Here is a 21,463-nt window from a genome sequence, read left to right on the forward strand (position 1 = left end):
TGAATTGACATGACTCAAAGTGTAAACTTGGTTTAATGATGACTCACTATGTGTGACTCGTGTGTGCACAGTGCTGACTCATGACTAAATGTGTAAACTTGATTTATATGTGCACTTGACTCGAAAACGCAGAAAAACAAAAAAAAATTCCGTCGTTTTTATCGAGGGTACCGACTTTCTCCCGGAAAAGAAAGACGCGAAAAGACATGAGTAAAGTGTTACAATGCTTGTCGAATGAGCTTAAACAACTATACGCGTCGATGTTGTATCTTAGGGTGCAGTATCCTAGGCTATCTTGAAAATATTTTGGTATCTTAGGCACGGAGGCTAAGCACTTCATACTTTGCGATATAATGACAAATATGATCTTAATATGACAAGGCATGCTTCAACATTATATTAAGATTTCATGACAAAGGGTTCCTAAAGGAAGTACTATTTGGTCATGTATCTGTGTAGTGTGTGAAAGTGACACTAAAGCTAAGCTGCAAAGGCTAAGTGTATGGGAAAGTATTATGAAAAGAGCCAAATAATGGCGACTCTTTAGGCTAGGTAAGCTAATGATGTAGGGATCAAGCCCCCAAGTCTAGCTCTAAACGGATAGGGATGAGCATTAGATATCCCTTGATATAATCAATTATGCATTTTTTATTACGGCCGCGCCTTAATGCGAGGTTGCCTATGTATCAGTTAGGAATCAGGCCAAACGTAGCTCTAGCTGAACCTCACACAAGTATGTGTATACCTCAAAGAGGTCTTTTAAGGGTTGTAACGTGGTTAGGCTAAAGGTGGAAGAAGAAAGGGATGAGGGCTCAAGACCTTAGATTAGCCCCCAAGGTAAGGTGTGCAACCTTGCTTTTGAATCTTTGTATTGTATGCTTGAGGTTTTCTTATTTTTGAATTCTCTTTTATATTTTTGCGCTCTTTTTTTTTTTTTTTTTTTGCTTTTGCATTGTTTTTTTTATATTAGAATCTTTTTTGAATAAGTGTGGGCAATCCCGATCATGTGGTCTATCACTCACTTGCCATTCATGTTTCCCAGGCACGGTACCGAGCACTCGATAAGAAACGCAATCTGAGATGTGTTCATATCAAAGACATGTTTATGTCAAAGACATTGAAACACTTGCCCTTTTGTACACTTTTATTTATTTTTTATATTTTTATTTTATTCCTTTGAAATAACTCAAGCGTTTGCACTACTAGAAAAAGATCGTTTTCCGACGGAAATTTTTCGTCAGAACCACATTGTTTTCCGTCGGAAAACGTGTTTCCGACGGAATTCCGTCGGAAGATGTTGTCGGGAAAGCGTATGTAGGAAAGACGACATTTTCCGACAAAAATTCCGTCGGAAACACATTTCTAACGGAATTTCCAACGGAATTTTCCCTCGAAAAAGATTTTCCGGCACCGGCAAAATCTGTCGGAAAATTCAGACGGACACAAAATCCGTCGGCATTTTACAATGGAAATTCCGTCGGAAACCGCTGCCAGAAAAATAAAAAAAAAAGCCGCCCAGCCACCAATTTCGCCACCATACGCCACCACCACCACACTGCTATCATCCCCCACCACTTCGTTAACCCACCAGCCCCTAACTAACCCCCCACCACTAGCCCCTTAACCCGTATCAACAGTCCCGTACCACCCCACCTCCCAAAACCACCAGAACCTCTACCCACCTAACCATAACCCACACAAACGAGCCCAGATCTACCACCCCACCCAGGCAAACCACCCCACGACCCACCTTAAACCACCACCACCACCGCCGAAACAACCATCACAACCCAAAAATTAACAAAAAAAAAAAAAAAAATCCCAACACCCAAAACCTGAACTCCAACAGCCACCACAACCACATATATATTCGATCTAGTAAACTTGAAACCTGAAAAAAATGAAAACAGAACAAAAAAGTTGAAATTCAGAATAAAAAACTTACCACAACGATTCAACCATTATTGTTAGTCTTGAAATTGGTCTTAAAATTGGTTATATAAGGCTAAATTCGACCATGAAAACGCTAGATCTAGCGTTCCATGGTCGAACTTAACCTTAAAACCATAACACGCCTGGAATGTGGTCGGGAAGTAAATCAAAAAAGCTTCGTGGGCTAGCTTCGGTAATCAACATCAAAGGAGATCGAGAGAGGAGAGATAAAGAGTAGAAAGGGAGTAGCAAAGGAGATCGAGAGAGTAGAGATAAAGAATGAAGAGAGAGAGGGAGTGCGGCGATGAGGGAAAGAGGAGAGAGAGAAAGGGGAACTGAAATGAGGGGTTGGCTTTAGGGTTAGCTATTTATACGAAATTTTCTACCTTTTAAAATAAATATGGTCAGATGCCTTTTCGACGGAAAATTCCGTCGGAAATTATTTTATTTCTGACGGATTTTTCCATTGGAATATACTTTCCTACGAAATTTCCGTCGGAACTGTGTCGAAAAGTTCCAACGGAATAAAATTCCGTCGAAAATTTCTGATAGAATTTTATTCCATCGGAAAATTTGCGATTTACGACGGATTTTCGTGTCTGTCGGAACACTTCCGTCAGAATTCTGCCTAGTTCTAGTAGTGTTGTGAAATTGGAATTTGCATAAGTTGCACACCATCCCATCCCAAGGTTAGGTAGATGTGGTTTGAAAAAATGAAGGTCTATCATTAGACGAGGCTCAAAGAGGATTATCAAGAGAGGGATTATATATTTAGGTGAGAGGTATGATATGGCTACAAGAGGTGCCTCAAATCATTGATATACCTTGTGCTTAGTTCAATATGGATTTTTTTTTTTGTTTTTTTGGGTGCAATGCAATGATTATATGCAAGGAAATAAATGCTCATTTTATTTAAAGAAAAAACCTACAAAGTAAATCTAAGGAAAATGCAGGGTGCCTATTCTAGACTTATTGGGGAAAGGAAGAATGAAAAAGAAAAAGAAAAAGAGGTCATGAAATCTTGTCGTTGAAGCCCGCCTTGTGTCTTGTGCTTATCATCATCCGGTCTTCTTGCTAATTAGAGGCAATGGGATCTTGTTTGCTTCTATGAGATCTTGAATGAGATTTTGAAATCTGTAGCATTCATCGATGGTATGACCATTTCCTTGATGGTACTTGCAATAAGAATTGGGATTCCATCTTGAAGATCGCTTTTCTGGCGTTGGATCTTCAAAAGGGCCAATAGGTTTGATTAATCCTCGATCATAGAGCCGATCAAAAGCAACATCATATGTCATTCCAATGGGTGTGAACTCTCTTTGGGGTTTCTTTTTAGATCCTTGATTATCCATTGCTAAGACACCGTTATGGTCAAAGGTACTAACATTGTTACTAGAGTAGGTGTTTTCGGAAGAAGAAGGGTTGTCGTTCTTCTTTCCTTTCTAGCCACTGTGGTTACTATTGTTAGTAGCTTTTTGCTTTGCGAGGTCATCTTCGATTTCAATACCAATTGTCATAGACGGCCTTGAAAGTATTCAAATTATGTTGGTATTTCAAATGCTTCGAATGCTTCTCTTGGAGATTCTTGATAAACATCCTTATAGATTATTTTTTGGTGGGAACCTCAATCATCTTAGCGGAAGTTTCCCTCCACTTATCAAAGAAAGAAGTAAAGCCTTCATTCTCTTTTTGTCTTAGCATCTCAAGTTCTCTATAGTCGGTATCGACTTGAATATTACACTTATATCTATCAATGAAAGCGTTTTTTATTCCATCCCAAGTAGAGGTTTTCTTTTTATCAAGAGAAAATAACCCAAATAGTTTCTAAGGATAATGTTCATTATAGTTTCAAAGGCCTCTAAGTGAAAGTAAGGATTGTCCGTTGGCTAGAACTTAGGGATGTCATTGGCATTGAACTTCTGCGAAAGAAGCTCCTTGTCCACTGAGACCCCTTGTGAGCTTATGCCTTGGTACCTATAATCATTAGAGAGTTTCTTTAAGCTTTCTTGCATGAGCTCCATTTGTTGTTGCTTCATATGGTCATTAATTTGAAGGGTCAAAGCCTTCATCATCTAAGTCATGCTAGCCACGTCTTTCCTAAGGTCATTGACTTCTTCTTGACTTGTCATTATCTTCTTAGCTTTTCTGTTTTGACAAATCGGTTTATCAAAAAGTGAGACTTGAACAAAGGTATTGTCCTTAATTAATCTCCCTTCTCTCCTTGACCAATTGCCGTGGAAATGGAAGTTAGGGGTAAGTTTTTTTTATTAATTATTTTGACTCAAGCTCTATCCAGCATGCAATGGATGGGAAGATTACATGGAAGGAAACAGAAATGGGATGGACCCTCAACTCAAATGACGGGAAAACAACTCATGCATGAACCTAAAACATGGTCATGGTGTGAAAAGAGTATGTACAAAGTGTTTGCTAAGACTAGTGAGTGTAGGTGACATGTTAAGGCTTGTTTCATGACCATGTGACTAGACTATGTGATTAGACTCGAACAAAGACTAAGTTAAGACCTCAAGTATGTGCACTAAACTGGAAAGGTTGTAGTATTTTAGTCATAACTTTTTATCTATGACTTTGATTGGGACGAAACCAACGCCAAATTAAAGTTAAAACTCGAGGCTACATATCCATAGGTTGTACAACTCATAAATCTTCCTAGAACTCCGGATATGACCAAAACAAGTTGCTTGTGCAGTATACGGGAATAAAAATCCAGGTTAACTCAAAGGAACTATGACTTGATTTTAGGCATATTTATTGGTTTTAATTAATTAATTAATTAATAAAGAAAATTCTTTTAGTCATTTATTTTGTTTATTTAGACTCATACACAAGTTAAACAAACGGTTAACTTAGTCACATAATAAGTATGCACAAGTAAGAGATGCACATGTAGTCACAAACCATGGCTCTAATTCTCTAAAATTCAAGGATATGGGTCAGTCAAAGAGGGTCCATGGTTATGCGTCTGAATTAATCGCGCGGAAGCCTTACCTTTGGAAGGGTTGGTGCGAGTGGATGGGACCCCGCGAGTTAAACTCGCTTCCATGGTTTGGTGAATTCAACAAACTCGGATGTACTCTTCGTTGCCAGGAGCGTTCAATTGGGTAGATGGAGCGTGAATTCCCAGAGGGTTATGGCCATATGTAGAACACATATGGGTTTTAGAAAAAAGGGAAAAACTCAATAAGAAAGTAAAACCGAGCAAACAGTACTAGAAAACTAGTCAAAATAAGAAGGTAGATTTCTGGCTCGGTATTGGATGAATTAGGCGCGAGAAAATAGCGTCGTCACCAAATGCTGTCACTGCCCCCAGACGACAAGACTGTTGCTAGGCGACAGCGCCATCGTTTAGCACTGACGCTGTTTTCTCAGCGCTAATTCCTACATGCCTCGACAGCTTTCTGTTCTTGAATTTTCCAGTTTTTTTTTTTTTTTTTTTTTTTTTTTTTTTTTTTTTTGTAGCATTATTTTGATTTTAGTTGTGATAGATATTTTCCTAGATTCTTACGTGTAAAAATCCTATGTTTTTTACGCATTACGGATGGTCTTCTCAATGCGAACCTTTTTATGCTTATGCCAATAATGTCAATCAAAATTACGCACATGAAATACTTAGAACTTTTCGAGTCTCACCCACTCATTCTAAATTATTGCCAAAATAATTTTAGGAATTAAAATAGAAATCTTCCCTAGTGGAGTCGCCAAAAAACTATAGGGAATATTTTAAGCCATCCACACTTGAGCCCCACTGTGATCATACACTTAAGCATGGTGGCGTCCAAAGGGAAGGAAGCTAGAGTGTAGACACCCATTTGTGTCTCCCCAAAACCAAACCCGGTGATGAGTACCTTTCATGTCGAATCATAATCGAATGAAGTGAAAGTGTGGAAACTCTAGTGTTGCGGTTAGTTTTTAATTCTTTTCTTTCTCTCTATTTTTGAAAACCTATTTTTAGAAAACATGCAATCCAGTTTGTTTTGGTCCATAGCAAGGGTCCAATAATAGAATAGTTGGATGGGATTCGAAAAGAGCTTTCCAACGATATATTATAAACCCAATTCCGATAAATAATGAGGAAGTTATGGCCAAATTACTAAAATGGGCCCAGTTTGATCTTTATTTGCGGCCCAATGATCTAGAGGAGGGTCTAACATTGATTTATCATTCTTAATGCAATTAGAAATGATTTTAGTTTTCTATATTCTTCTAGAAGGTTCTTTTCATTCCTAATTTAATTAGCATTGATAAATTAACTTTGGTTGACTTTTTAGAGTTTTAATCAGAGTAAAAGAAGTGTTTTTAAGGAAAATACGATTTTGCCCTTCTGTACGACTAAATTTTATCAAAATTAAGAAAACGCGTGAAATTAATTTCTAGCGCCTGACGACAGGATTAGCGCCTGGCGCTAATGTCCAGCGTTTGGCGCTAAATCTGTTTTATTCTCTTCGAAACTCTGATTTGTTTTTCTTTCCGTCCGGCTGATTTTCTCTATAAATAGCTTCCTAAAACCTCCGTTTTCTATCACCAACTCTCATCAAGAATTTCTTTATTCTCTCTCCTTCTTTCTAAACTAGCCTTTTACAAACACCATACCGCATTCACAAGGTCTAGACACACCTAGCCAAATTCGAAGTTGCCTTCGCCCTAGACGTGAAAGGTTTTATTTTTGAGGGTTTGGTCCTAAATCTAGTCTAAAATTTCTTTAATCTCTATTTCAATTCTTTGATTTAATTGTTTTATTATTTTCCTTGAAATTACTAACGTGTGCATTTCGTTATTAGAAAGGAATACGAGGCATCCAAGTAAATGCTTTAATTGTTTGCATTGTTATTATGATATAGAAATCATGTTTAGGTTCCTATTATGATTCATAGTATCATGTTAGGATGCTTGATGTTTTGAATGACAACAATGATTCCTAGTATTATGTTTAGGGAAAAAGTTATAATAACAAATATGCTTATTATGATTCTTGCGATGCTTCATATTTTCTTTCCTAATATTCATGAAAGTATCATGTTTGGGCTATATATTTGATCTTTATTGTTTAGTGACATGCTAGGGTTTGTTATTAATCTTGTTAGTATCATGCCTAGGATCTTGCTATTATTATGCTTTAACATGATTATGATTTTTAATTATTATAATTATAATTATAATTATAATAATAATAATTATTATTATTATAATTATTATAATTATTTATGATTATTATGTTGCTTGATATATTGTATTGTTATTTCTTGATCACACCTTTTATGCATAAAGGGAATTTGTACTTGTAATCATGCTTAATAAGATAATTAATAATCTTGTTTAGGGTTAATGTGATTATAATTCAAGTGATCTCCAATAATAGATTTATTTGTGCATTAATATTCAACCAACATAGATTAAGCAGGTTTAGGGTAATCCTATTGATTGCATGTTAGTCAGAAAGCGCACATGAATACGATCAGAATAAAGTAGAGGCTTATTATTAGGGTAGGTTCAATCTCTTTTAGGTTGGATTTGTACCTTCATCCCCGAACTACCAGTCATGGTTCCAGATCTATTGGAGTTGACGATCTCCTGGATCGTTAAGGGGTGTAACCTTCACCCTGTGAACGGTTTACAAGTTCTTAAAACTTGTTGGCAACCTGTGAAAGGGGATTTTTGGTGGTGGGTGGCTCGTGGTTGGTGGAAGAATTAAAGTATTAGCAATTAACAATAATTAGGGTTCTTAACAATAAGAATTAAAGAAGTGGCAATAGCAACAATCAACAATGAAGGAAATAAAAAAAATAAAGAGAAAGAAAGAGAAATAGAGGAGAAGAGGGAATTAGAGTTAATTAATAGTCATGTACCACGCACGTGACTAGGTCAACGCCGGAGAAAGTGGTCAACATCCACTTTCCAGCAGTTGGTGGTAAGTTGCAACAATCTTTTTAAAATTTGTGGTATTTAACAGTAGTTTTTTTAAAAGTTGTTTTTTTTAACAAAAAACAAGATTTAAAAGGTGATTATATGAAAATTTTCTATAATTTAATTGGACATAGAATTGGAATATGGTTAATATGTTGTTGTAGGCATGTATACTTGTAGAAGTACTTATCACAATATTAACTTCTTTAGTTCTCAATGAACCAAAATAATTTTACAAATAAGAAAGTGTATCTCCAGAAATTTAATGAAGAATAAACATACTTGAAAATATCTATCAAGGCTACATGGAATCTTCTAGGAATGGATAATCAGTGTAGCCAACAACAGGATCAGAGATGTAAAAGGTTTCTCTATTATACTTATTCAAAGGTGCATTAAGCTCAAATCTTCTCGGCAAATCTGGATTTGCCAGAAACAAGCGACCATAAGCTACAAGATCAGCATAATCCTTCATCACGACCTTATTACCATCTTCCTTGTCATAACCTCCTACAACAATGAAAGTACCATTGAATGCCTTCCTTATGGGTAGTAAACTATGAGGAGATTCCTTCTTCTCACCAATAGTTATCATCCTAGGTTCGACTGCATGGCAATAGAGGATTCCACTCTTGCTGAGAGATTCTGCCATGTAAATTCCTAGAGCTTCTGGATTCGAGTCACCTGATTCCATGTAATTAGCAAAAGGAGAAATACGAAACCCAACTCTATTTGCACCAATCTCCTTCACAACTGCTTCAACTATCTCTAGAGCAAATCTACAACGATTCTCTAGAGATCCACCATAATGGTCTTTTCGGTCATTAACTTGGTCTTTCATAAATTGGTCAATAAGGTATCCATTAGCTCCATCAATTTCAACACCATCAAAGCCTAAATAAGAAAAAAATTTGAATGATGATAGGTAATCATGAGGTATATCTAAGGATCACAACTTTAAGAAGAGTGACACTTAACTTTAAATACAATAAATATAAACAAAATCGTTTTTATTCCATCATCTACCACATATAGTGTTTTCTACCATAAATGTGTCATTTTAAAATTCTCACTTGTTAATAGAGGTAAAAAAAAAAGGAAAAAGAGTAGATAATTAGTGGGAAATTGTTCACTTAATTCCTTTCTTTTTTTACTTCTCCTTCCTTATTTATATGGTGTGAAACAGCGACGACTAATCTTTTGTTTTACTAAATTAACTACTTTAACTACTAAAAGGATTAAACATATGCAACAGTTCATCAAGTGCACAAAGGAAATTCAAAAGTATTGTAGCTCAATAAATAATTACAGTTTGATATTATTTAATAATTCATGATGGAAGAGTCATGAAATGTGGTGTTCAACCTAAATAATCCTTTTACACATGTTGCAGTTTTATATTTATCTTCACTATATAGTGTTAGATGCTTGTAAAATATGATATTTAAAAATATTACATCAAATGGTCATTCAACATATTGACTTTTCTAATTACACATTTAAGAAAGATCATATAAAGAATATAAACAATTGATATTTATATCCATTACTGACCTTTTGGTATGTGTAAATACTAAGAACATGAGAGTGGATTAGTACATCCATTCATGCAAAATCCATTATTTTTAGTGAAATTAAAAGAGATGGAAAAGGGGGAAGAATTTAGGGGAATGGTAGTCAATAGTCTTCTAAGTTACCCGGACTAAAAATTACTAGTGCTAATAGAAGCCCATGTCTAATTGTCTAACTTGAAAAAATTATAAAATAGCATGATTATAGTTTAACGTAAGTACCCACTTTCTTCCATGTAGGAGTATTGTATAATGAATGAACCTAAATACTTAAGATGAAGCGAAAATTCCAAAAAACACTATTAATCTTAAGGTCCTGCAATTTCAAATCCTGTAGAAGGCATTGGGTTTTAAAAACTGAGTTTAGATATAGTAGATATATTTTCCACTAAACATAAGAATATATAAATTGAATGTATATGTTTGTTTATTTTACTTTTGAACACTTACATACCAAATAGGGGAGTGAAAATAGCTAAAATTCTTCCATGTAGAATTTCTTTCTTGTTTTACATTCCTTCTCCTACTTACACCTCATACCATTTAATCAATTAGTCTTAGTGTAAGCCATGATATTGGAAAGAATTTATCAATTTTATTAACAGAATGGAACTAGTGCTTTGTGTCCAACTGTCGTTGTATGTACTTATTATAATCTAAATATATTAAAACATAACGACATTTCGAAGTAATTTCTTTCGCGGACGTTTCTCCCTCTTTAACACTTAACGTTGTAAACCCCATAGAATTAAGCATAGACATTCATAAAGCTATAACAAAAGGCTTAAATTATACAGTTTTTCCACCAAATATAATATGAATTTGAATGGATATAACCTTCAATCATAGTTTAAAGGTTGGAATCTTGAGTCTCGGTTAAAAAATGCTAAGTAACACTAGTTTAAAGCCTAAACTAGTCCAAGAATACATATATAAGCCCAAGCTTACGTAAAACTTTATAAATTTTCAATCAATCAATCATACTTTTCATTTAACGCCATTACTTATTTATAAGCTAAATAATTAGCCTAAAAATCCTATATAACAAAACATAATACAACTAGGAAATCTAATCCTAACTTGTAAAGATAAAGTTTCAAAAATATGATCTTTAATGCTAATCTATCTTCTAATAACCGAATTAAATATACTAACAATTATATCCTAATTAATTATGAAAATAAAAAAATTATTCTTGTAAGGATGCATAACTTTTGGATTGATGCCACTCAATCTCACGGTTAACAGACGACTCAATCAAAATTATAGAAAATTATTAAAATCTTAATCCCAACAACCATACCAATTTCATATGTTTTTGAATTGGATATAGACTTCAATCGTAGATGAAAGGTTTGGAATCTTTAGTCTCATTCTAGAAACGCTAAACAACACGAGCTTAAAACCTAAACTAGGCCAAGAATAAACAAGCATAAGCTTACGTAAAACTTTATAAAATTTCAAATCAATCAATCGTACTTTTCATTAAACATCATCATTTATTTATAAGATAAATAAATTATCCTAAAAATTATGTATAACAAAAAAAAATACAACTTGGAAATCTAATCCTAACTGTAGACACCTAAAAATGTCTCCCCAAAACCAAACTCGTTGATGAACGCCTTTCACCGCCATTATTGGTTGGGTTGAGTATTTAATATTTGGAGTGCTTAAATCCATGTTCTATCCAATATATTTCATGAACCAATCCAATTTCTAGCTCATTTCCCTTAACCATAACCTATTTTTCACTTTTCCTGTCCACATCGCAAAACCAAGAGAAACTTATTTTTTGGCTATATAATTTTGATCCAATTATTATTTGGTTGGATAGGCCTTTTAATAAGCTTTCAAACCATATATCATAAGCCCAATTCCAAGCTATAACGAAAAAGATATGAGCAAAACACTAAACTCGACCCAAAACTGACACCCTTCCACTAAAACGATCATATATTAAACTCTACAAATGATTTTGACCTGATCCTAATTGGGTTGGAAAGTAGACTTGATAATATTTCCAATGATATATTATATGCCTTATTCTGAGTTACGGATCAAAAGTTATGATGATTTTAAAAACGCGTAAAAAAACTGGAATTACCGCGCAGCAGCTAAAATACCGCGACGCGGCAAGATCTGACGTGGCACGGGGCAAATTCCCATGTCACGGTAATTTGGATGTGTTTTTCATTTTTTTTAGTGCCCCGTGACTTGGCATTGGTACCGTGACACGGCGCCTTATGCCGCGACACGGTGGACTTTGCCGCGTCACGGTATTTTCTGCCGTGTCACGGTGGGTTGCTGACGTCACGGTGCTCACAAAACTTCCCCGCGTCACGGGAGACTGTGCCGCGACACGGGGAGTACTGCCGTGTCACGGTAGGAATTCTCGTGTCACGGTGCCTTTCATGTGACACGGGACAACTTCATGTCCTATCCGCGTAAACCCTTTACGCGTTTTTACTCCCGTAGGTCAAATATTTCCCGCGTCACTCTAATTTTCCCCGCGTCATACTAATTTTCCCCGTGTCACAATAGAATCTGTCGTGTCGCGGTAGCCTTTTTTAGGGGTTTTATCTTTTTAGGGTTCCGCGTGTTCCCTCAGCTCATTTTCCCTACAAATAGGATCCCCCTTTCTGCAGTTCGGGGCACCAATAATCATTCTCTCTCACCTTACACCAAAAATCATTCTCTTCTCCCTCTTTAACCTAATTTCTAGCCTCCTTATTCTTCCATAATAATTCCCCTAAGCAATCCAAGGAGTCTATACTTAACCCGAGGTTCCGTCCTTAAACCAAGGCGTGAAAGGTACAACTAACTGAGGGCTTGGACCAAATCAAATCTACATTTAATTTAATTTAATTTTCATTTGCTTTATATTTTTATTGAAGTTACTAACAGTTTATTCATGATATAGCAATTTAAAGGAACGCGCGGAATGTGAGTAATTAATTAATTTAATTACTCTTATTTTATTTTAATATTGCTAGTATCATGATTAGGGTTATTTTATATTTGATTTGATTAACGCTATTATTGTTAAATTGCTTCCAATATTAATGTGTATTTTATTATTATTTATGATCACCACATTGCATTTTTAAAGGGAATATGTAATTGAAAATCACGTCTAATAAGATAATTTGGATAACCGGTTTAGGTTCCTTTTTAATCTTGTTGTTTAATCAAGTGATCACAATATTTTAGAATAATATGTTGCATTAATATTAAACCAATTTAGCTTAATAATAGTTTGGTGCAAATTGAATCTTTGTTTGTATGCCTTTGAGATCGCAGGAATCATTTTTCACTATAAGAATCGAGTAGAGGCCAATACGGGCGAATGTGACTCCATGACTCACTTCGTACCATCATCCCCGATCTCCTTTCATGGTTCCGAACCATATAGAGTTAGTAATCTCATGGATTATGAATGGGGTGTAACCTTCACGGGTCAATCGTTGTTGCCTATCGTTGTCCCTTTAATCGTGGTTGCCTTTTATGATCCGTGAACGGTTTACAAGTTCCTTAAAAACTTGTTGGCGGCTCCCTACTTTATTTGTCCCTAATCGTATTATGTCAATTCCCACTTCCTATGAGTGTCAAGCATATTCACACATGCTTTAACGTAGGCGCACTTCGAGCGACGCCTACAATTTGGCGACTCCATCGGGGAGGATTCTTGGTTATTTATCGATTTGAGTGATCGGTATTTAATTGAGATGAGTGGATGAGACTTGAAAGATTCTTGAATTGTATTCCTGCGATTTAATTGGCATTGTCACATATGCATATGCATTTTAGCTTACCTATTTTGCCACAATAGTACCTGTTCTACGTATGTGGCTAGCCCGGGGGATTTATGCTCTATTAACCCGAAAACGCTCATGGCAATAAGGGTTCATCCGAGTTTTTAAATCCACCCAAACCATGGAGTCGAGTTCGATTTCATCACGAACTCGCGGAGTCGACCGTGGGCATACACCCTCAAGGGAGGCTGCCTTGCTAACGCGTCCAAACTCTTAACCATGGTACCCTTTGACGACCAAAAGCTTAACCATAGTCGAACATAAAACTTGACTTTAGGTTGCGAACTTCATTGCATCATGCGTGACGATATGCTTATATGTGCATTTTTTTAATTTTTATTTATTTATTCTTTTTTTCACTTATCAAACTTTTCTTTTATTATTAGAGTCAAGCCATAGATTTTTTTATTTTTTAGTCACCCAGATTTTTATTCCCGTATACTGCACAAGAGTCAACTTGTTTTGGTCATTGCAGGAGTTCTAGAAAGAGTTAGTGTCGTGCAACCTATGGATTTATAGCCCCGGGTTTTATCTTTCATTTGGAGTTGGTTTCGTCTCAATCAGAGTCACAGATAAAAATTTATAACCGATATACTACAGCCTGTCCAGTTTAGGTGTCTTTTTAGCGTCAACTTTCTTTTGTTTTATTTTTTTAAAAAAATTTTTTTATATCTTTTCGTGTCAAGTGAGTTTTAGCTTAATCCTTTAATCCGTGTCAACTCATATAACATACGATTATAGATTTTTATTTTTTATTTATTTATTTTTTATACCCATGAGTCTTAACTCTTCTAGAATTCTAGTCCTCTTCCTAGTTTCTTGTAATCGGATTTTGTGCTAACCTTAATATGTGTTCTTTGTCTTTGATTGTGGTTGATCTTATTTATGACTAACGATTGCCAATGGACTGTTTTCACCTAGTAAATAGCATAAACATTAAAATTGGACAAAATTAATCAAGTTAGTTTGTCTTATAGTCTTCCATGCTATTTGGTCATTGGGTCTTTTGTTTTTCACAACGGCCTCATGACTAGCCATGCGATCATACCACGAGTCTTAATAAACTCACCTAATCACACATGTTGAGTCGTTGCACACACTTTGTCTTCGAGTAATGCACTATATTGTTTATGACCGTATATTAGGACCATACATGCGTCGTTTTCCGTCGTAATTGGAATGAGTGGAGTTTTTCCCATCAGTTTTCAAAATTGTTTCATACACTCTTCCTTTCCAAATTCGAGTATTGAGTGAATGCATTAAGTGAGTTCATCCTTACACAGTACTCGAGTTCAAGAATCACTAGTTAAGAGTTGGAAGAATAAGGGGAACGTCATTCCTTCCTTCTTTTCTTCCGTCCAATCAAAGCATCAGCAATAACAAAATTCTTGTTCCTCTTGGCGGTAACAAATAATTCATAAGCAATCATGAAGGCGAAGCACAAGACAAGTCTCTATACAAGATTTCATTTTTTTTCTTCTTTCGTTTCATCCCTTTTCCCCTAATAAGTCTAACATAGGTTCTTCTTATCCTTATGTCTATATGCCATGTTCCATCAACGAGCATTTCTTTCCTTTGCATTCGATCATGTCATGCGCAAAAAAAATAAATAAATAATAAATAAATAATAAAAAATAAACAACAACTTGTAAAGATAAAGTTTTGCAAATATGATCAAAAATGCTAATCTATCTTCTAATAACTAAATTATACTTACAGTTATATAAATATAAAAATAAACAACAAATTCTTAAAACCATGCATAACATTTGGATTGATACTACTTTATCTCACTGATAATAGACGACTCAATAGAAATAATAGAAAATAATTAAAATCTTAATCATGATGCATTTGATCTGCATCAAAATACCCCCTCAGTTTTCAGTTTATTTAATATAGGAAAATTTGTCAATTACTACCGCAAGTTAATACTACTTTGTAAATTACTACCGCAAATTAAAAAAGTTGTGAATTACTACCACAAAAAATTTTAAGATGTTGCGATTACTACCAAACCCCTATTAAACCCAACTATGACGTCATTATATCACTTTAACCCATGGTTAAAGCCCTTAACCATGACGTCATTATATCCCTAATCCATTTCCTTTTTTTTGGGGGGGGGGGCTGGTTAAAGCCCTTAACCATGGTCAAACACGGGTTAAAGGGATATAATGACGTCATAGTTGGGTTTAATAGGGGTTTGGTAGTAATCGCAACATCTTAAAAAATTTTGCGGTAGTAATTCACAACTTTTTTAATTTGCGGTAATAATTTACAAAGTGGTATTAACTTGCGGTAGTAATTGACAAATTATCCTTTAATATACACTCCTAGATGTTTTTAAATACACCATATACATATAATTAAGTCTTCACCAAAATACACCATATACATACCTTTAATGATTTAAGATTAGTGGAGTTTGGCTAACTATGCCTCAAAACTATCCCCTACATTCCCTACCCCTGAACCACCCTCCCTTCCTTCCCCCACCCCTAAAATCTTAAGGGTGGGTTGTTTCAAGGGTAGGGAAAGGGGTTGTGGGTGATTTAAGGGCATAATTTAACTCTAAAGATTTACAAAACTAATACTCCCTCCGTCCCATAATATAGTTCTTGTTTGTGTTTTTTCACGGCATTTAAGAAATTGGAAGAGAATGAAAGTGGATGAAATACATTGATAAAAGTGAAAAGTACAATCATAGACAAAAGTGAGAGAGAGAGAAGGTGGAAAAAATACAAAACATGTGCAAAATTCAAGGGTAAACTAGGAAGTATAATGAATAAAGTTAAAAAAAAGCAAGAGTATAGTAGACTTTATATACTATCCAAAAATAGAAACATAAACAACATTTTGGATATTCAAAATAGGAAAACAAGAATTATATTATGGAACAGAGGGAGTAATAGTTAGTTATTAAGGGTATTTGATGCATTTTTGAGGAGGGGATATGGTTTATTATAAAAGTCTAGGGTTATATGGTGAATAAATAAAAATCTCGAGAGTATATGGTGAAATAAATCGTAAACAATATTTGACTAGTTTTGTAATAAATAAATAAAGATAATTAGAAAACACAATTGAAGTTACAATCTCCCATTAAATACTCTTAGGTTGATCGAAAACTTACCAGCTTCTATGGCATTCTGAGCAGCAAGTTTGAAATCATTCACTACTGAAGGTACCTCTTTTGTTGTTAGTTTCCTTGGCGTTGAGAATTGTCCCTGAACTTTTGGTGTTAAAGGTTTATTAGTGCAAGAGATTGGAGATTGTTTATTTGGCTGTAAACCTATGAACAAGCAAATTTGAATTGAGTTAGTTAGAGTTGGGGGGAGATCGAAAAATGGAATTAAAAAAGAATCTAATAACTAAGTGAAACAACTGGAAAATTTATGAAATATAAGTAAAAGTAATCAGAATCCAACCACAACCAATCGACTTATAGAAAATTGAATTACCATATAATATGTCCAATCAATACAGCTTAAATTTGAAGCTCAATATAAATGAAACCAAGCTGTATAACTCATTAACACTATGTTTGGATAACAATAGTGAAGGGAAAGGGAGGTGAAGGAAGGGAGAAGGTGAGCTTTCATTTTCCTTCTAAATCTCTCCAACAATGGAGAGATTTGGTCTATTAAAAAGGAAAAAAAAGGATGGATTCTTCCACTTCCCCTCCCCCCTCCCTCATTGCATTAGTTATCCAAATAAAGGATGATGCATACTTCCTTTTCTCTTCTCTTCCTCCATTTTTCTATATTCAAACATATAGTGTAAGAGAATAAGTATAATGTATATGAAAGTTTAATGTGATTAAATTAGTAACGCTTTGTTTGGATAGCAAAGAAGGAGGGAAAAAAAGGGGAGGGAAAATGGAGGAAGGGAAGGGAAAAGAAAGGGAGGGGGAGGTGAGCTCCATTTTCCCTCCAAATCTCTCCAATTTTGGAGAGATTATGGTTATTATAGATGAAGGGAAAATGGATCCCTCCCTCTCCTTCCCCTTCCTTCCCCCAATCTTTTACCCAAACAAGAGATTTTGTCCCCCTCCATTTCTCTTCTCTTCTTTTCCTTCCATTTCTTCCTATCCAAACAAAGTGTAAGTCTCTTAGCTTTTCAATGATGAGCATAAAAGAATTGATCAACCTAACCAAAACCATAGAAAAAATTAATTATCCCCAAAAGTTTATATGAAGTATTTAATAACTTGAGAAAAAAGAAAAGAGTATGACTCAAATCAGTGACCTTCATTAGAAACTCGTCCAGCATGCCATATTTGACAGAAAAATATGCCGCCTTTTGCATGTACAGCATCAACAATTGGTTTCCATGCTTCAACTTGCTCTTTTGTCCATATACCAGGTGTTTTTGGGTACCAGCACAGTAGAGGAGTTTTAACCTTTAGAAGAATTTTTTGTTTACTTAAAAGTGTATAACTAAAGCTAACTACCACAAGTGTACCCTTGAGCAGTTTGAGAAACTCCAGTTGCTTCAGAAATGAGCAACTCTCCATTTGAAGTCCGCTGGGAGTAATATAAAATTCCATGTGGTTGAGGAACATTTCCATATGATCTTACTCGCGTTAATGGAGCCAATACAACCCTGTTAAGTTAAAATTTTAACGATTAAAATAATTGTCACGTTTTTAATTGAACAAATCATTCATCATCCATCACAGACTTCAGTATTGGCTTGACCAAATTACTATGTTTCTACTAAGCTGAATGTATCACGAAATCACATACACACATGTGCGTGAACACACACACATAAAACACAAATTAAAATAAATGTCAAAATAATTAAGCAATAGCAAAAATTATTTGTTGCAAAGATAAATAATTTTAATAGTCATAATAACCATTAAGTACGTAAGAACAGCAGAATAAACCAAACGGTATCTTAAATTGTCTAAATTTTTACTTTATTCGTTTCTCAACTGATGCACCTCATTATTTTTAGGATATTTTGTAATTGGCGAGTCCATTCTCTTTTTAGTAAAATTTTATATACGAAATTACTATTTGTTGCCCTCAAATTAAGTGGGGATGTACTTCACTTTTACTTTACATAATATGGTAAAGGTTAGTATGTGAAAAATCACGTAAATTTCTCCACTTTCCTTTCTTTTCATTGGTTAAGTGCCTACATGCAAACTAAGAAGCATCATTTTAGAAACGCCAGAAGTATTAGGTAATCATAGTGTTGAAATAAGATCATTTAATTTTACCAATGATACAACAAGATCACCAACTACAAACACACATAAGCGAATGAGTAAAATTCCATTTTAACATAAGTGATTTTTTAGACGAAGTTATTGATGAGAATAATGAAGAGAATTTATATTTATTTGATTTTGAAAATCATACACGCGACTATTACACTTATACAATAGATGATACACTACTACTTGGCACAAAATAGGTTTCATTGTACCTATTATGTACCTTTTGGACTGTGCCATGCATAGGAAAAGTAAAAAAGAAAAATCATTAGCAATTTTTTGTCCCTTGGAAAATCAAAGAATGTGTTTAAATAATATTGTAATTTTTGCATGACTGATTGATTAAATACCAATCAATTCAATGAAAGTTAAGAAGTAGGCCAAGGGAAGAAAAGAACTTGTATGTGAATTTAATAGAGAAATAAATAATACAATTGACGAAGAATATTAAAGAATTTAAATGCTAGAGATGAATGGGAACGATAGAGTATTAAGGCAAAAAGGAATTATAAAAATTCTCTCATAAATAAATTATAATAAAATAAATTCAAATGGTGAAGGAGAGGATGACATGTGATGTATATAGTATGTGTTTTCATGTTAATAGGTATATAAGTACAGAGGAAGCATAGTAATTATTTTAATTCAAGGTCTCAACTATTTAACATTAAGCGGTTGTTATTTATGCACTATTTAATTGAGTACTCTATTTAATTGAATATTTAAGTTTTACTTTTTATAAATCACGTGTCATCATTTCTATATTTGTTTTAGTGCATAGATTTTTTTTTAATTATTATTATTAATTATCTTAAAAATATCTTAACTTATATGGGATATATATGTATATTATGGCTAAGATGATATAAAATTTTATATTCTTTCCATTTAAAAAAAAAAGCAAGAGGCGTTGACTTAATGTATATTAAAAATTGTACAAAGTTCATTTTTTTTACTAACTTAAATTTACCAAAATCAATTTTGATTTGGTAAATATATTGTGAATCTTGTGCAATCAATGTTTAAATAGTAAATGTCATGTAAAATGAAAATAAAAAGAAAAAAAAAAATCAAAATAGTGATTTATAGGGAAAAAACAGCACCAAAAAGTGACATGTGTCACTTATGGTGTCTGTTTTAGTATTAAGTTATTCATTCTCTCATGAAAAATCTATAATAAAATAAATTCAAATGGTGAAGGAGAGGATGGAGGACATGTGGTGTATACAGTTTGTGTTTTCATGCAATAGGTATGTAAGTGAGGAAGCGGATTAATTAATTTAATTTAAGGTCTTCATTAACATAAAGCAGTTGTTATTTATGCACTATTTGATTAAAAATTTATTAGGAGATATGTATATTATGGCTAAGATGATATAAATTTTTACATTCTTCCCCTTTTTTAAAAATGCAAGAGGCGTTGACTTCATGTATATTGAAAATTGTACGATGTTCATTTTATTTTTTACTAACTTAAATTTACAAAAATCAATTTTGATTTGGTAAATATATAGTGAATCTTGTGTAATCAGTATTTAAATAGTAAATGTCATGTAAAATGAACATAAAAAGGAAAAAAGAAAAATCAAAAGTGTGATTTTGGAAGGAAAAAACAGCACCAAAAAGTGACATGTGTCACTTTTGGTATCTGTTTTAGTATTAAGTTATTGATTCAGAGAGATAAAGCAGTTTACATAATTTTACTAGTAACAACAAGAAAATACCCCTTTTTCATCGGCCGAAAATCATCGAGAAACGATGGAAATACCATCAGTATATGCATAGAATTTTGTAACAAGTAAAACTACCGACAACAATTGTCACCTTGAAAGTATTCTAATTGTTCTAAACTATCCTATTATGCATTCTATCCTTAGTATTCTCTACATCTCTTTCATAGTGAAAAAAATAAATAAATACTTATCAGATTTATACGACTAATTCCACTCTTACAAATATGAAACTTAGAATTCTTCAAAATAAATGGTTATGTTATAAAGTCTCATAATCATTCTAGAATTCTAATACTTGTAACAATCCATGATGATCTCTACTAAGCGAAAAAAATAATAATTTCCACATTGCAGCATGCATATATATTGACAAACATTTACGGTACATAAACCTGATAAATTTTAAAAACATGCTGCCCTCCATTTTTTTATATCATTTATAAAAAAATTCCAGGAGATTTATCTACACTTCAACATATTGATTTGTCTTCTCAATTTATTTTTATAATGTACTTTTTTTTTTATATATATATAATCAAATAGTTTTGAGAATTTTGTAATAACATATTGTATTGGAAACTGTGAAAAAAAAAAGACAAATAGAACAAGGAATAAATGAAAAATTCAACTCACCTATGAGAAAGATGGAAGTTGCCCATTTGATAAGGGGTTAAGAGAGGGGTAGTTGCAGAAACTAGAGCCATTTCCACACAAAATTTATACGTAGTAATTTTTTTTTTCTTATTCACTCAACAAACGCTAAAATTAATAAGTATTATTGTGCCAAAAAAACCTTCTTGCAATTTTTGAGGTGGGTGGATTGGTGGTGCCATATGCTACCTACACATGATAGAAAAGATATTTATGTATCATTTTAGAAAATTTGAGAGGTATGAAGTATATCATTCATTATCTTATCTTAGCTCAGTCAATAGGTCAACAAATCAAAGTAAATAAGGTAATGAAATCAAGTGAAGGATTGTGTGATCTTTCCTTTTTCTAGATCTAGTATACCTATACAGCAGTGACATCTATGATAGCTCTCTATAAAATTGGCTAAACAGGTGGTAACCCATAAATAAAACTCACTTGTTTATGGCTTGTTTTCTTCAACTTATTTTAGGTATTAATTATTGATTTTTTAATAAAATTGGGCCAGATTAGAACTTTTAATAATTCTCGTTTCTTATTTGATACGGAGTAATGGTTTATCTTATAGATTAGTGGTATAATGTGATCAAAGTTTAGTCAAATAAA

General features: G+C 33.7%; 1 protein-coding gene across 1 annotated transcript; it reads right to left on the reverse strand.

Annotated features, from left to right (window-relative positions):
• Positions 1-8,155: 8,155 nt before the first annotated feature.
• Positions 8,156-21,026, reverse strand: LOC110682719 (putative 12-oxophytodienoate reductase 11). Its single transcript, XM_021859045.1, has 5 exons — positions 20,840-21,026; positions 17,709-17,848; positions 17,492-17,623; positions 16,377-16,535; positions 8,156-8,748 (listed from the first exon to the last, which is right to left on the reverse strand). The coding sequence occupies exons 1-5, from the start codon at positions 20,908-20,910 to the stop codon at positions 8,156-8,158; spliced, it is 1,095 nt and encodes a 364-aa protein (XP_021714737.1). The 5' UTR covers positions 20,911-21,026.
• Between the last annotated feature and the right edge of the window lie 437 nt (positions 21,027-21,463).

This window comes from Chenopodium quinoa, unplaced genomic scaffold (assembly GCF_001683475.1).
Source record: "Chenopodium quinoa cultivar QQ74 unplaced genomic scaffold, ASM168347v1, whole genome shotgun sequence".
NCBI lineage: Eukaryota > Viridiplantae > Streptophyta > Magnoliopsida > Caryophyllales > Amaranthaceae > Chenopodium > Chenopodium quinoa.